General features: G+C 45.4%; 1 protein-coding gene across 1 annotated transcript in view; it reads right to left on the reverse strand.

The window, feature by feature from the left end:
- Nucleotides 1–13,764, reverse strand: part of Phaf1 (phagosome assembly factor 1) — a 29,675-nt gene that overhangs the window by 1,800 nt on the left and 14,111 nt on the right. The window contains exons 4-15 of the mRNA XM_038312589.1: nt 12,922–12,965; nt 10,295–10,374; nt 9,930–10,024; nt 8,994–9,091; nt 8,797–8,909; nt 5,802–5,935; nt 5,425–5,508; nt 3,122–3,204; nt 2,382–2,425; nt 1,941–1,984; nt 1,748–1,806; nt 470–542 (exon numbers count right to left, since the gene is read on the reverse strand). Coding sequence (XP_038168517.1) covers nt 470–542; nt 1,748–1,806; nt 1,941–1,984; nt 2,382–2,425; nt 3,122–3,204; nt 5,425–5,508; nt 5,802–5,935; nt 8,797–8,909; nt 8,994–9,091; nt 9,930–10,024; nt 10,295–10,374; nt 12,922–12,965 — 951 coding nt within the window. The remainder of the gene's footprint in view (nt 1–469; nt 543–1,747; nt 1,807–1,940; nt 1,985–2,381; nt 2,426–3,121; nt 3,205–5,424; nt 5,509–5,801; nt 5,936–8,796; nt 8,910–8,993; nt 9,092–9,929; nt 10,025–10,294; nt 10,375–12,921; nt 12,966–13,764) is intronic.

The raw sequence follows: 13,764 nt of genomic DNA on the forward strand, positions 1-13,764 counted from the left end.
CCACATTTGGTCATACTTGCTTTGAGGTTCCTCTGCCCTGCTGTGCTGCTTACTGATACAAACTGAGGCATCACTGATAGGCTCATCTTGTTCAGGCTCTGAAGCCCGATTTCTCCAACCCATTCTTTTCTTTTTTTACATTATTATTAATCTTGTTTGTGGCAAGGAGCATGCATTGCCACAGCATAGATGCGGGGGTCAGAGGACGACTCTCAGGAGACTGCTCTCTTGTACCATGTGGACACCAGGGACTGAGCTCAGGTCCTCAGGCCTGGCAGCGTGTGCCTTTACCTGTGGAGCTATCTCATTGGCTCTCGTACCAAAATTTCTGAACTATTAGACAGCAGAGATGAGGAAGGGTTCATCTGCCCAGCATGACTTGGAACACCCCACAATTTGCCTCAGTCACTTGCCTATCCCTGATACAATCACAAAGCCCTTAGCAGCTTATCTGGTCTCTAGGACTTACCTCAAAGATCATCCGCTGAAGACCAAAGCAGAATGTGGAGCCAAATGGGTTGGTATTGTTTGGGGATGAGGACCTGAAGCCAGAGAATCCACAATTAAAGAGCAAAACAAAGGCCAAACAGCAGAAGGCACAGTCACTTCAGGGGTGTGGGTCATTGGCTGTGGTCTCTCATGACAGTGTCAAGGCCAAGCACTAAGCAGCAGCTCCATGAAACTCAGATTCCTCTATGACTCAAAGAACAAAACAATGTTCCTGCTTTCCTCAACAGAACTAGCGTCTGTGGAGAGGACCCCGCAGCTGAGGACGAGCCGCAGCTCGTCAGGCTGACATGAGGGCATGTCTGTAGGGCATTCCTAAAGACTGATGTGGGAGGACCCAGGCCACCATGTGTGGTGCCACTCCTGAGCAGGGGATGCTAAGCTGTGTAAGAAAATAAGCTGTAGCTGGGCATGGTGCAGGCCTTCACAGAAAGATTCTTTTACCCACTCACCCACTCCCCAAAAGAAAAAACTGAGCAAGCCATGGAAAGAAGCCAGTAAGTGACTTCTCTCTGTGGCTCCTGCCCTGACTTCCCTCAATGATGGATTTTATTTAATTTTTTTTTGTCTATTTTTTTTCGAGACAGGGTTTCTCTGTAGTTTTGGAGCCTGTCCTTGAACTAGCTCTTGTAGACCAGGCTGGTCTCGAGCTCACAGACACCTGCCTGTCTCTACCTCCCGAGGGCTGAGATTAAAGGTGAGCACCACCACTACCCGGCTCAATGATGGATTTTAATCCAGCTGTACAAACCAAATAAATCCCCCACCCCCACATCAATGAAGATCTGGGACAGTTATTACAGAACTGAATGAGATGTCAAGAAGTCAGGAAGTGAAAGAGCATCTTAGTATGGCAACCACGAGGACAGCAGGAGGCAGATCTGATGGGAAAGGAAAGCTAGAGACAGAGCCAAACAACTGCTCATACTGAGTAAGAGGTGAGAAGATCCCTTGAGATAGAGCAGCGGAAGGGAAGCTATACCAGTGGCAACCTCTTAGAGTAAACACGAGAACAGTTCATCTAATCTAAACACACATGATGGGGCAGGAAGGATGTCTTAGTAACACCAATACCTTCCTCACTGGAGTTGGAATTTAGCCCAGGTACCTGCTATGCCGAACTGCATCCCTACTCCAGAAACTTGTGTAATTTGTACAGTGACCACTGCTAGACTTTCTTGAGTCTTCTGAGCTTCAAGGAACAGCATGGGGTGGCCAGACATAGCAACCCCCCACTTACCTGTGCAAGACAACAGGCTTTTCCACAGGATGGCCCAAAAGCTCCTGGATGTTGTCCCACTGCAAAAGGGACAGGGGCAGCAGGAGTCAACCAGGACTAAAACACACTGCGACTAATGTAACTCTGTGCCCAGAGCTTATGGCCCTAAGCCCAGTCACCTTAATCTCGGACTATTAGGAAAATCAGAGCTCACCTTGCTGTAGGTTGTGCACGTTTCAGTCTGACCACTTGCATTTTCTGGAAAGAGAAGGTGGTATAGGCTGGGTTTGGCAGGCCTTGGCTACCTACAGTCCCAGCCATAGAGTACACAGGGAGCAAAGCCAGGTTGCTGGGAAGAACATGGAAAGGAAAAGCTCTGGAGGTCAGTCTTGGTGTGAGCTCCACTGACTGACAGTGGGCACAAAGGATGTGTAAGGAGCACTGGATGATAACCTGCAGACAGGAAACGCCTCTATCCACTAGCCAACGTCCCGGAAGAAGGCCTTCATGGCCTCCGAGACAAAGGACCCAGCCCAGAGAAGTTGAGGCTCTGGGGAGGAGACCAGCCTGACTACTGCACTCTGCTGGCTTTCCCCTTCTTAACACAGGAAAGTAAGTCCACGTCCCCTTTAGCCCAAGAACACTCCGCACTCACCTTTCTTTACGGCTAGCGGGATCTTGAACTCACAGCGGTGGTAACTAGAAAGAAGGTAAATAAGGAAAAGCTGTTTCCTGGGAGGCCCAACTGTTCTCACATCTCTATCCCACATCCCAGAAAAGCTAGACCCCAACCCCTGACCTGGGGTCTTTGACAACCTTCACTAGGGAAGGCCCAACTCAGGAACTGAAGGCAAACAGAAAAAGGACATGGCTCTTAGGTCTAAAAAGACTCACTTATATAAGCTATAAAGGTTTCTAGTGGGGCCTGGCGGCTCATACTTGAAACCCCAGCATTACGAGGCTGAGAGATGGGGAGTGCTCTGAGTCTGAGGTCAGCCTGAGCGACTGTAGTACATAGTGGGTACCAGGCCAGGTAGGGTGATAAAGCAAGACCCTGTCTCAAAAAAGATCTAACAGTTTCTGCCTGTATCTCCCTATTTGCAAACCGAGTCTAACAGTTTCTGCCTGTATCTCCCTATTTGCAAACTGAGTCTATGCACAGATGTACAGCACTCAGTACTGGGGCAGGGGGGCACAGCAGACACTCAGCACTCATTAATCCCCCATGAAACAGAAGTGTCAGCTAGAGACTGAGTGTCGCTCAGTGGTGAAGTGCTTACATAGCCCACTCAAGGCCCTGGGTTCAATCACCAGCACCACAATTAAGAAAGGAATTTGGCAGAGATCCATTTAGCACCCAAAGTTCAGTTTCTCCTGCTCACACGGCGTACTCACATGTTAAAGTTATAGTGCCCAGGGTAGTTGGTATGCAGGACAAACTTCTTAACTTTGTGTGTGTTTGCATCAAAGAGGATGTCCTGACAAAGAAAACCAGATGCTCAAGGAGGAAAAGTTACCAAGGCAGGTCAGGGGCCTTACCAGAAACATTCCAACTTGGAATCTTCAACCATGAGAATGCTAGCAGCTTCCTCCCACATATTCCCAGCAGCCTTAGCTTGGCATCTTTGGTGGAGGGGTCCTGGCAGACAGAGGGACTACAGATCCATTGCTTGGCAATTTAAACAGCCAAGTGAAATGCAGATTTTGGCTCAAAAGTTACCAAGAAGATTCAGGGCACTTCACTCTTGAAAGGCTCGGGACACCTATGTAAGTGCCACAGCCAAGTTCCTGCTTTTACAGAAACTGACAACTCACGGAATTCAACCTAACCTCCTACTAGGAGTCACACCTGAATTTGATGCCACCCATTGACCATTCCCTCCTTTAATTACCAACTTTCTTAGTTCTTGCGCACTGCTAAAGTCGGGGATCTCAGGTTATTTCTCATTGTATTTCCTTAGTAATAGCTAACACAAAGTCATCTGTTCTTGCCATCCTTTGTGGACTGCATGGCTACCACTGCTGCTTGGCAAAGTTCCAGGGTTCCGACTCCGTGGGCCATGGTTCTCCAGCCCCTTCTACTTTCACTCACTTTTAGTGATTCTCACTATGCCTTCCTTCCCCTTGAGAGTTCTCATGTGGACTTCAGTGGAGGACGAGGATATATACAAGGGCAATCACTTTAAACAAAATAATTCATTGGAAAAAATCCCCACCACTGTGGAATCATACAGCGTGTCAACACTGCCTATTCCTACACCAGTTAACAGCAAGCTGCTTAGATAAATAACATGCCTGCTAAATAAGGTATACTTGATAATCAAGGTTTATGGATTCTAAGGGCTACTCAGGTTCACAGTAATATCTGTTCAGCTTTGTCTTTGCTTTAAGCTTTGGCTATTTGGATACACTAAGCCAGACAAAAACTTCAATATTCTATAGTGGACACTCCATTATAGATACAGCATTATAGAGTCCTTTTCCCAAGGTCAGGCATTTAGACAGCATTTAGGAATTTGGAGAAAGAACCTGCTGGCTAAAAAGGAATCATTCTCCCCAGCTCCGGCCCTTCCATTAACAGGACTGTGGGACCTATTAACTTTTCAAGGTCAATGTTAGCTTCCTCAATCCTTGGTCCCAAGCCCCCTCCTCCCATTTAATCCTTTGTGCACTTATGGAGCATATGTTCTAGTCTTTTTTTCAATAAACGAGCAGCCACCCCACCCTCAGATCCTGCTAATTCCCTCCTCCCCTTGCTGACTCCACACCTCCTCTATGGGACCTGAACCCCACTGAAGCTGGACTCTGACAATCTTTCTCATTACCATCACCAGCCCTACTATGACAGCACCATCCCCTCCTGCCACTATCCCAAGGGTTCCTGGCTTGTATTTGGCCTTTCCCATTTAGGTACACCTAGTATCTTTTCCTACCTCTCTGTAACCGACTTTTCTGCCTCTGAACTTTTAGACCATGGAAAGCTCAAACCTAATTTAAGACTCATGGTCTAGCTAGGCACAGTAACACATGCCTGTAATCACAGACACGAGATGATTCAGAGTCTGAGGGGAGCCTTAGCTACAGAACAAGACACAGGTCAACTTTGCCATGCATCCTATCCCCAGCCAGAGTGCCAATCCTGATGGCTGCCTTAGGGCCACACCACATAGCTGCATGAGCATCTCTGAGGTGCTCCCTCTAAAAACAAAAGCACACTCTTGCTGCCTGGTCCTGTCCAGTTTCTGTCTGACTCCAGGAGTACCCTATATATTACAGGATAATTCCCCATTTTAATGCAAGTGATTTCCATAGTACCCATATGGCATGCCTTTCCTAAAAGCTGGAGAGATGTCTCAGAGGCTAAGAGCACTGACTGCTCTTCCAGAGGTCCTGAGTTCAATTCCCAGCAACCACATGGTGGCTCATAGTCACCTGTAATGAGAGACCTGGACTGCAGGTATACAAACATGCAGACAGAATACTGTATACATTAAATAATAATAAAAAAGTACAGCAAACCCAGTATCCCAATATTTCTCAGTACTTTTGGTGCCAGGAATGTCTACACTGGGTACCAGAACCTATGAAAAACAATACCTAGCACAACCACGAGGAGCGAAAGTTCCTCCATTCCTCAGAAGTAACTGCTGCACATGCGCTCGGCTTATGGCAACAGAACTGAAACACACCACACTTACCACTCCAAGGGTGAAATAGTTAAAAAAGTAGTCATTGCACTTGGATGGAACTTGTTTATGAGGGGAAGGAGAGTGAATCTTCATCTGTTGGGGGGAAATAACAATAAATTAAAATCCCTTTAAGAGAGTTTCTAGTTAAAGCATGTCTATACATTGTGCTCCTTGTGGGGACCCAGATTTGTTAATGTGGACAGATCTCCAAAGTGGGCAGAAATGACAACAGATAGTTCAGAGTCATTAGACCCAGAGGGCTCAGATAAAGCTTTTCCTTCAAGTAGAACAGACTCTACGGAAACGGCAGAGCTCATTTATGCACAGTAAAAAACTGGTGAGTAAAGGTAGAGGCTGCCTACTCACACGCAAATACCTTCCCCTACCTTGTCTTCGGATTTATAGAAGACCTTGTGTGGAGAGCCAAGCATGCTAAGGACATCCTGGCAAGAATCGCCAAAATACACTGAGCGCTCAAATACTCGCATTTTGGCATCTGCTAATACTCCAGGTCCACAACCTGCAGACAAGGGAAAGGTTGTCAGGTTCTGGTCAGGACTTGAGACACTGTAACCCAAGGGGCTCCAAGAAGCTAACCACCTGACTTACCAGTACTTTCAAAGTACTGGCACCAAAAGTACTGAGAAAGTCAGTACTTTTCAAAGTCAAAGGGCAAGATGGCATTCAAGTGTAAATACCAGGCCAACTGGGCTTAACTAAGCAAGACTTTGAAAAATCACTATCTACTTGAAAATACTGCCAGGATTCTGGAGAATTAATCTATTCACCAAATACTTGAGTACTTATGTTTTTTTTTTTCCCCTGTAGCTTTGGAGCCTGTCCTGGAACTAGCTCTTTGTAGACCAGGCTGGCCTCGAACTCACAGATCTGCCTGCTTCTGTGATTGGGATTAAAGGTGTGCACCACCACCACCTGGCTATTGTGTTCTCTTTAATGTGCATTTCTTGCTGGGCATGGTGACACATACATCTAATCCTAACACTCACGAGGCAGAGGCAGGCAGATCTCTAAAAGAATTCCAGGATAGTCTGGTTTAAGACTTCTAGGAGGGACAGGGCTGTTGTACAGAGAAACCCTGTCTGAAAAAACTCCATGAGCTGGACAGAACACTTTGCGAGTTGTTAACGAAATACTGGTTAGTAAAAAAAAAAAAACCAGTCTTTCCCCAAAAGGTCTGGTCATCACATAGCCATTAAAACCACCTGCAGCAGCGGGTATTGTAAACATGGATATTAAAAAGCTCAAATTTGTGATCCTTCTGCTCAGCCTCCTGAGTGCTGGGATTAAAGGCAGGTACTATCCTGCATGGCAAGATGTACACTTTTCTTCTTGTTTGTTTTGGGATTTTGAGACAGGGTCACTCTCTGGCTTTCCTGAAACTTGCTCTGTAGATCAGGCTGACCTCTGAGTTCAAACTCAGAGACCTGCCTGCCTCTGAGTAAGCTATCACTGCCAGGCCAAGAGGTACTTTTAATAGCACCAACCAGCTGTCCCTACAAGACCACTTCTCCAGAAGACCCACTGTGAGTATATACCAGTTTACTTCCAAACCCCACAGAAGTAACCGACAGTGCCTTCCAACCCAGGGAATAAGAACACTATCACCAGGAAGAAAAATAACAAAATCAGCATTATGTTATGGGGCTCAGGCAGCCTGGCCACATCTGCCATGGAGACTTGACAGAGATCAGCCAAGAGAGTAGGCCTGAGATTCCATTTACTGGGAGACAGCAGGAAGGAAGTGGAGAATTCAAGTTTGGGCTCATTCTTGCTCAATTTAACCCATGAGAAGTCTGCTTTCAATTATTTTTTTAAACTTTATTTTTATTTTATGTGCCTTGGTGTTTTGCCTTCATGTATGTCTGTGTGGGGTATCAGATCTTGAGTTACAGACAGTGTGAGCTGCCATGTGGGTGCTGGAAACTGAACCCAGGTTCTCTGGAGGAGCAGCCAGTGCTCTAAACTGCTGTGCCATCTCTCCAGCCCTATGTGTTTTCACTTCTTATTTTACAGGGACACATTTGTGTTCCAAGGTTATCTTTAATCAGTTCACTGGACACAGACCACCTAGGTACAGCTGCTCTCGGTGTGTGACCGAGACAGGATTTCCCTGTAGTTTCTAGAGCCTGTCCTGGAACTAGCTCTTGTAGACCAGGCTGGCCTCGAACTCAGAGATCCGCCTGCCTCTGCCTCCCGAGTGCTGAGATTAAAGGCGTGCGCCACCACCGCCCGGCTCTGAACTGATATTTTTAAGAGTGCCACCAGAGCCACACCAGTTAAGGTACAGATGTGTGTCATACCTAGACCAGGGGATATCTGTTGCGCTTCTGCTGGGTGTCAGCCACCCATCTAGGTACTTCATGGTCAATCATCCTTCAGATGCGCATGGCAGACATGAGAGGAATCACTGCCGTGACACCTGTCTTACAAATGGGACAACTGTGCAGCAAAGACTACAAAGAACTCGCCTAAGCACCAAGCAGGGGACTCGTTTACCTGCACTGCAAAAACCTCAAACAAAAGCCAGGAGGGCAATGGTGGTACATGCCTTTAGTTCCAGCACTCAGGAAGCAGAGGTAGATGGATCTCTGATTTTGAGGCCAGCCTGGGTCTACAGAGTTCCAGAAAAGCCGGTGTTAGCATTCAGGCATTATGCTGGCCTGTCACCTGGCAGGACGTACTTGCCAGAACTCAGGCAGTACTCTGACCTACTCAGGGTCCTGACTACATCAGCTACATCGCTACAGCTATGCCCTCTCATAAAAGGCAGCTCTGCCTGCTTCCTCTCTCTCGATCAGTCCTTTCCTCTCTTCCACCGTGCCTGTCTCCAGAGGCCAGTTTCCCCACCTCCATTCTGTTCCCTCAATAAAAACACCCTCCACATAAGCCCTGTCACAAGATGGTATGACCCACCCCCATCAATGTTTTTTTAAATTAATACAGCCAGGGCTACACAGAAGAAACCCTGTCTTGGACAAGTGGTGGCGGCGCACACCTTTAATCCCAGCCCATGGGAGGCAGAAGCAGGTGGAAGGATCTCTATAAGTTTGAGGCCAGCTTGGTCTACAGAGCGAGTGCCAGGCTCCAAAGCTCCACAGTGAAACCCTGTCCTTGAAATCACTCTGTACACAAGGCTGTCCTCAAACTCACTGCATGGCTGAGAACCTGAACCTTTTAGGACGCTCTGCTTCTGGGAGGTAGAGACTTCACAACTGTGATTAGTGTTCATATAAAGAAACCCGAGAGCTGGTGGGCTCTTTCCAATACAGGAACGTAGTAATGATAAACATGTCTGTACACCAGGAACGAGACCGTACCAGACGCTTCAGCTTCAGACGTCTGGATACCATGGGGACCTACCTGCAGCGAGCAAGCGAAGTCGCAATCCTGAGGGTCCAGATCCATCTCGAAGAACGTCCACACTTTCAGCATACACATTCCCCAGGAAACAGCTCAGGGGCATCACAGGCGCCCTAGGAGGCATGGAATGAACAAGACGATTCTCCCTCCCCAAGAGGCCATGGGCCCAGCACAAAGCTCATGTCTCTCACACATACTTGGTATCCTGGAGGCTGTTTCCACTGTAGATGTACATTCGTTTTACGGTTGCTCCATGGGGTATTTGAAGAGAAGCTAGACCATGGGCAAAATTGGGCTGCAAACAAGGTAAAAATTTTACTTTTCACTCTGATGTTCTATGAGAACATTATGTATATCACATGACTCAGCATCTAGTCCTCCCCGGCAGAAATGGTCTTTAAGAAATGGTCTGCCCAAAGCACATGATCAGACTTGCCTGAGACAACTAACTCACTTTAGATAAGCAAGTATACCTTTCATCCTTGAGTCTTACTGCTTTTTTAAATTTTCATTATATTTTTGAGACAAGGTTCACCTTGTTCAAGGTTGGCCTTGAACCAGAGATCCTTCTGCCTCAGCCTACAGAGCACTGGGATTACACGTGTGCACCACCACTCTGGCTTACCCATCTTTAAAGAAACAAGTAACTGGAGATTCAGAGAATGAACTCACCAATCTGTTTAAGATGTCTAAGATAGAAAACGGCTGGATATACCTCTGAATATGAGAGGCCTTAATGTCCTCTGCAGTGCAAAATACCCTCTTCCTAGGAATGCTGATCTGAGCCTCATTCTTCCTGTCAGCCCTACCCATTCTCTCTTGGCCCTTAAAGAACTCAAAGATAGCTGGGCAGTGGTGGCACATGCCTTTAATTCCAGTACTCAGGAGACAGAGGCAGATGGATCTCAGTGAGTTTGAGACCAGCCTGGTCTACAAGAGCTAGTTCCAGGACAGCTAAGACTGTCACAGAGAAATCCTGTCTTGAAAACAAAACAAAAACAAACAAACAAAAAACCCCAAAAACTCGAAGACAAGGCAACCAAATAACCAAAGAAAGGTGTCTTAGCCAGTTCCTTATTCCACATGAACACTGGGAAATAAAACATACTAAGTAAGGGACAGGAAGTGCCAACCTCGTACTTGGGAGCCTCTATCCACGAGTCTAGCTGAAAAGAGAAAGACAGTCCTCTGAAGTTGAGGTGGAAGAGCTGCTCAGCAGAGTTGTACACTGTGGAGTGAGGGAGAAAGAACGACACAGTTGATTGGTATCTGCTTTCTGATAGAAACTAGCTTGGCAGGAAGTAATGACTCCAGTAAGAGAATTCCTTGTCTAGTTTCTGAACTGACCCATAGGATGAAAACAGGGGTGGGGGTGGGAAGAGGTGGGTGCTTCACACCCATCCCAGTACGTGAGAAGAGGAGAGCTGGTACCCCCACACCAGGTTTATTGCTCTGGGATGTCTCTAATGACCAGACAAATCAGGTGAAGTTGGCTTACCTCCAGGGTGTGTTGCGCCAAAAGACTGGTCAATCTGCTCAATGGTAGGAGGGATGGCCTGAGAGTTAAAATGCACCCCACTGAAAAATACAAGTATTTTTTAATACCAGGTTTAATAAGATGGGTTTAGATCATGAACAATGGTAGCCGAAGTTATTATTTATTAAGAGATAGAATCTTGCTACGTACCCTGCCTGGCCTTGAAAACACTGCAATCCTCCCGCCTTGGCTCCCCAGGTACTGGAATTATCAGTGTGTACCACTGTGTTCAGTATGAGAGTTACTTACTTGTGGAGGCCCAAACTGTGAGCCTGTTCTATCCTGACTAATGGTCAGAGCTGGAATTTACTTCTGTTCCTTCAAAGTTTCTGCCCCACCTTGATTTAGGTCAGAGAGTTCTGTTCTCTCAAGGTTGCTGTCAACAGGTGGCTAATATCCAGACCTGGTATTTCAGGTACTAAGAAGTAGATCTGTTTCTACCTCAAACAAAAGTCTAAGGATCCAACTAGGTTCCTCTCCCTGAGGGAGATAACTAGGGATCCCACCCAGGGAGTGGTTTGCCTACAGAATGTTCTGGTCTAGGGTGTGAGCATGACTTGTCTTATTCTGGCAACAACAGAATGTTTAACTAAGAATGAAGCCCGCAACCCTTCAACTGGTTTCTTCATTTCATTGTATCATGTTAATGCAGTTTTTTTTCATCTGACTCCTACCTTTTGGGGTCGGGGTATTTAAGCAAATGGATTTCAGTATTCACTGGAACTCCCTCTCGATACTATCCTATGCCATTTGTTATTTTCACTTGTATCTTTGTTCTCTTTACTTATTTTTCTAATCCCCAGGCCTCTACCCTGGTAAGCGGTATCCTTGTTGAAACTGGTATCTGACATTCACTTATTTTTTCCTAGACAGGGTTTCTTTGCGTAGCTCTGGCTGTCCTGGAATTCACATCCACCAGCCTCTGCCTCCTGAGTGCTTAGATTAAAGGTGTTTGCTACCACCACTTGGCCTTTAAGAGTTTAAAAAGTTATTCTTAAAACACATTATGCAAAAATAAAATGGCTAGGAATGGTGGTTCACACCTTTAACTCGCACTTGGGAGGCAGATGTCAGTGAGTTTAAGGCCAGCCTGGTCTACATAAAGAGTGCCAGGCTAGCCAAAGCCAGTATGACCCTGTCTCAAAATAAACACTTTTTCTTTAAAAAAAAAAAAATAATTTTAGGGGCTGGAGAGATGGCTCAGAGATTAAGAGCATTGCCTGCTCTTCCAAAGGTCCTGAGTTCAATTCCCAGAAACCACATGGTGGCTTACAACCATCTGTAATGAGGTCTGGTGCCCTCTTCTGGCCTGCAGGCATACACACAGAATATTGTATACATAATAAATAAACAAATAAACAAATAAATATTTTTAAAAAGTATTTTTTAAAAAAAATAAAAAATTATCCTTTTAAAAAAATGTATGTTTTTATGTTATGTGCATTGGTGGTTTGCCACAGGTGTAGGATCCCCTGGAACTGGAAATACAGACAGTTGTGAGCAGCTATGTGGGTAGGTACGGGAACTGAACCCAGGTCCTCTGGAAGAGCAATCAGTACTCTTAACCACTGAGCCATCTCTCCAGTCCCAAAATAAACAAATTTAAATAAATTGCAAACAAGAATTAATTAGGTGAGAAATAGGTCAACTCTTGGAAGACCATATACAGAGTTGACTCTCTGGGGCTTCCCAAAACATTACTCTCTCCAAATACTAAAAGAACAAATGGATATAGTGCCATTACATACTTGTTTGCTGTCTGAACCGCCCCAGGAATTGGATCCTTGTCATATTTTCAATAAGGAGAAGCCCAGTAAGGCTTACTGGAAGGTAGTCTTTTTTGCTATTGCAGTACTGGGGAATGAACTCAAGGCCCCACGTATGTCAGGCAAGCTAACCACCACTGGAGCTGAATTTATTCCTAGCCCTGAAAGTTGTGTTCTAAATGTAAGCATAGCACTTTGCCAACCACGGCTCAGGTATCTAAGGTTTGTACAGGCTATCCTGTTCTTATTCCCTTTTTTTAGGTTGCTCTGGAGCTACTTCAGGCTCTGCAGACCCTTTTCTGCCGCCCTGTCACCCTTCAGAGCCTCCATGAAGTTCCACGGCAGGTACTGGTGACCGCTGCCATCTTTGTTTCTTTCTCTGCTCTCCATTCTAAAACCTGCAGTTTCTGCTCTAACACGGTCCATCTCTTTAGTGCTGATTTTGGACTCTCAGCTACCTGGTTTGTTTCATTTCTGTTACCCAGAAAAAAATCTGAAAACAGGTGACAAAGAAAGACTATGCAGGAAAGGGCAACTATGACTCAGGAGACTGTCATAGCATTCCTAAGCCGAAGTGGTGCTGTTAAGAGAGCCGAATTAGATTTTATATATACATGTAATGTATTAAACACCCAACATGTTCTTAATGAAGCTTACTTCCTCATGAATCTGAGTAGGCCGGGAGGCTGCTGCCTCAGGGAACTGTGGTACCAGGTTGTAATTCTGGGACTGCTGGAAATTCAATCCTGTAGTACTTTAATGAAGACAGTAGATAAACTGGTCCATACCAAATATAACACACAGGTAAGGGAGAAAACTTACCAATATTTTAACTTAACTTTTGTCAAGTCATAAACTTCAATCACCTAAAAAGTAAACAAATTATTTAGGAGCTGTAAACATTCAAGTTGAAACAAAGACAGATGTACTACTTATGAGGCTATAGCAGGAGGATTCAGGCCAGCTGAGCTATCTGAGGCTCTGTCTGAAGCAAAACGTACTCCCCAAAAGCAAACTTAAGGACACAGTTTAGCAATATAACATATGTTTAACACGGTTTCAGCTTCAGCACTAAAAGACTCTCTGTAAGCACAGCACATTATCTTTTGTTCTCATTTTAAGCAGGGAGGGAGAGGAGCCATGTATGATGCTGCACTGTAAGATAGCAGTCTTATCTACTCAGGAGGTTGAAGATGATCACTTTGAGTAATGAATCTGACACTAGTTTGAGCAAGCAATAAGACTCCATCTCCAAATAAAGAACAAAATCAGGAAGAAAAACACAAATGATAACTTTCCTTCATAAATTTCTTTTTTTTTGGAGATAGGATTTCATTATGTAGCCCTGGCTGCCCTCCAACTTCCAATGATTCTTTTGCCTCTGCCTCCCCCAGGCGCTTAGTCTACAGGGTGTATGACACCACACCCAGCCACAATGTCCCCTTCTAATAGTGTTTGAATGCTGATCAGCTGATCATAGATGCTTTTGATCAAGGTCCTTACATCTAATCCACTCTGAGTCATACAGAAATACACATCATTCTACAAGACAATACAACATTCCAGGAAACATATCCACCCAGTGTGTTGATGCCATGTGTTCAATAGAGACATTTTCCTCTTTCACATTACATTATTATTATTATTATTATTATTATTATTATT

Source organism: Arvicola amphibius, chromosome 15, assembly GCF_903992535.2.
Source record: "Arvicola amphibius chromosome 15, mArvAmp1.2, whole genome shotgun sequence".
Classification (NCBI taxonomy): Eukaryota; Metazoa; Chordata; class Mammalia; order Rodentia; family Cricetidae; genus Arvicola; species Arvicola amphibius.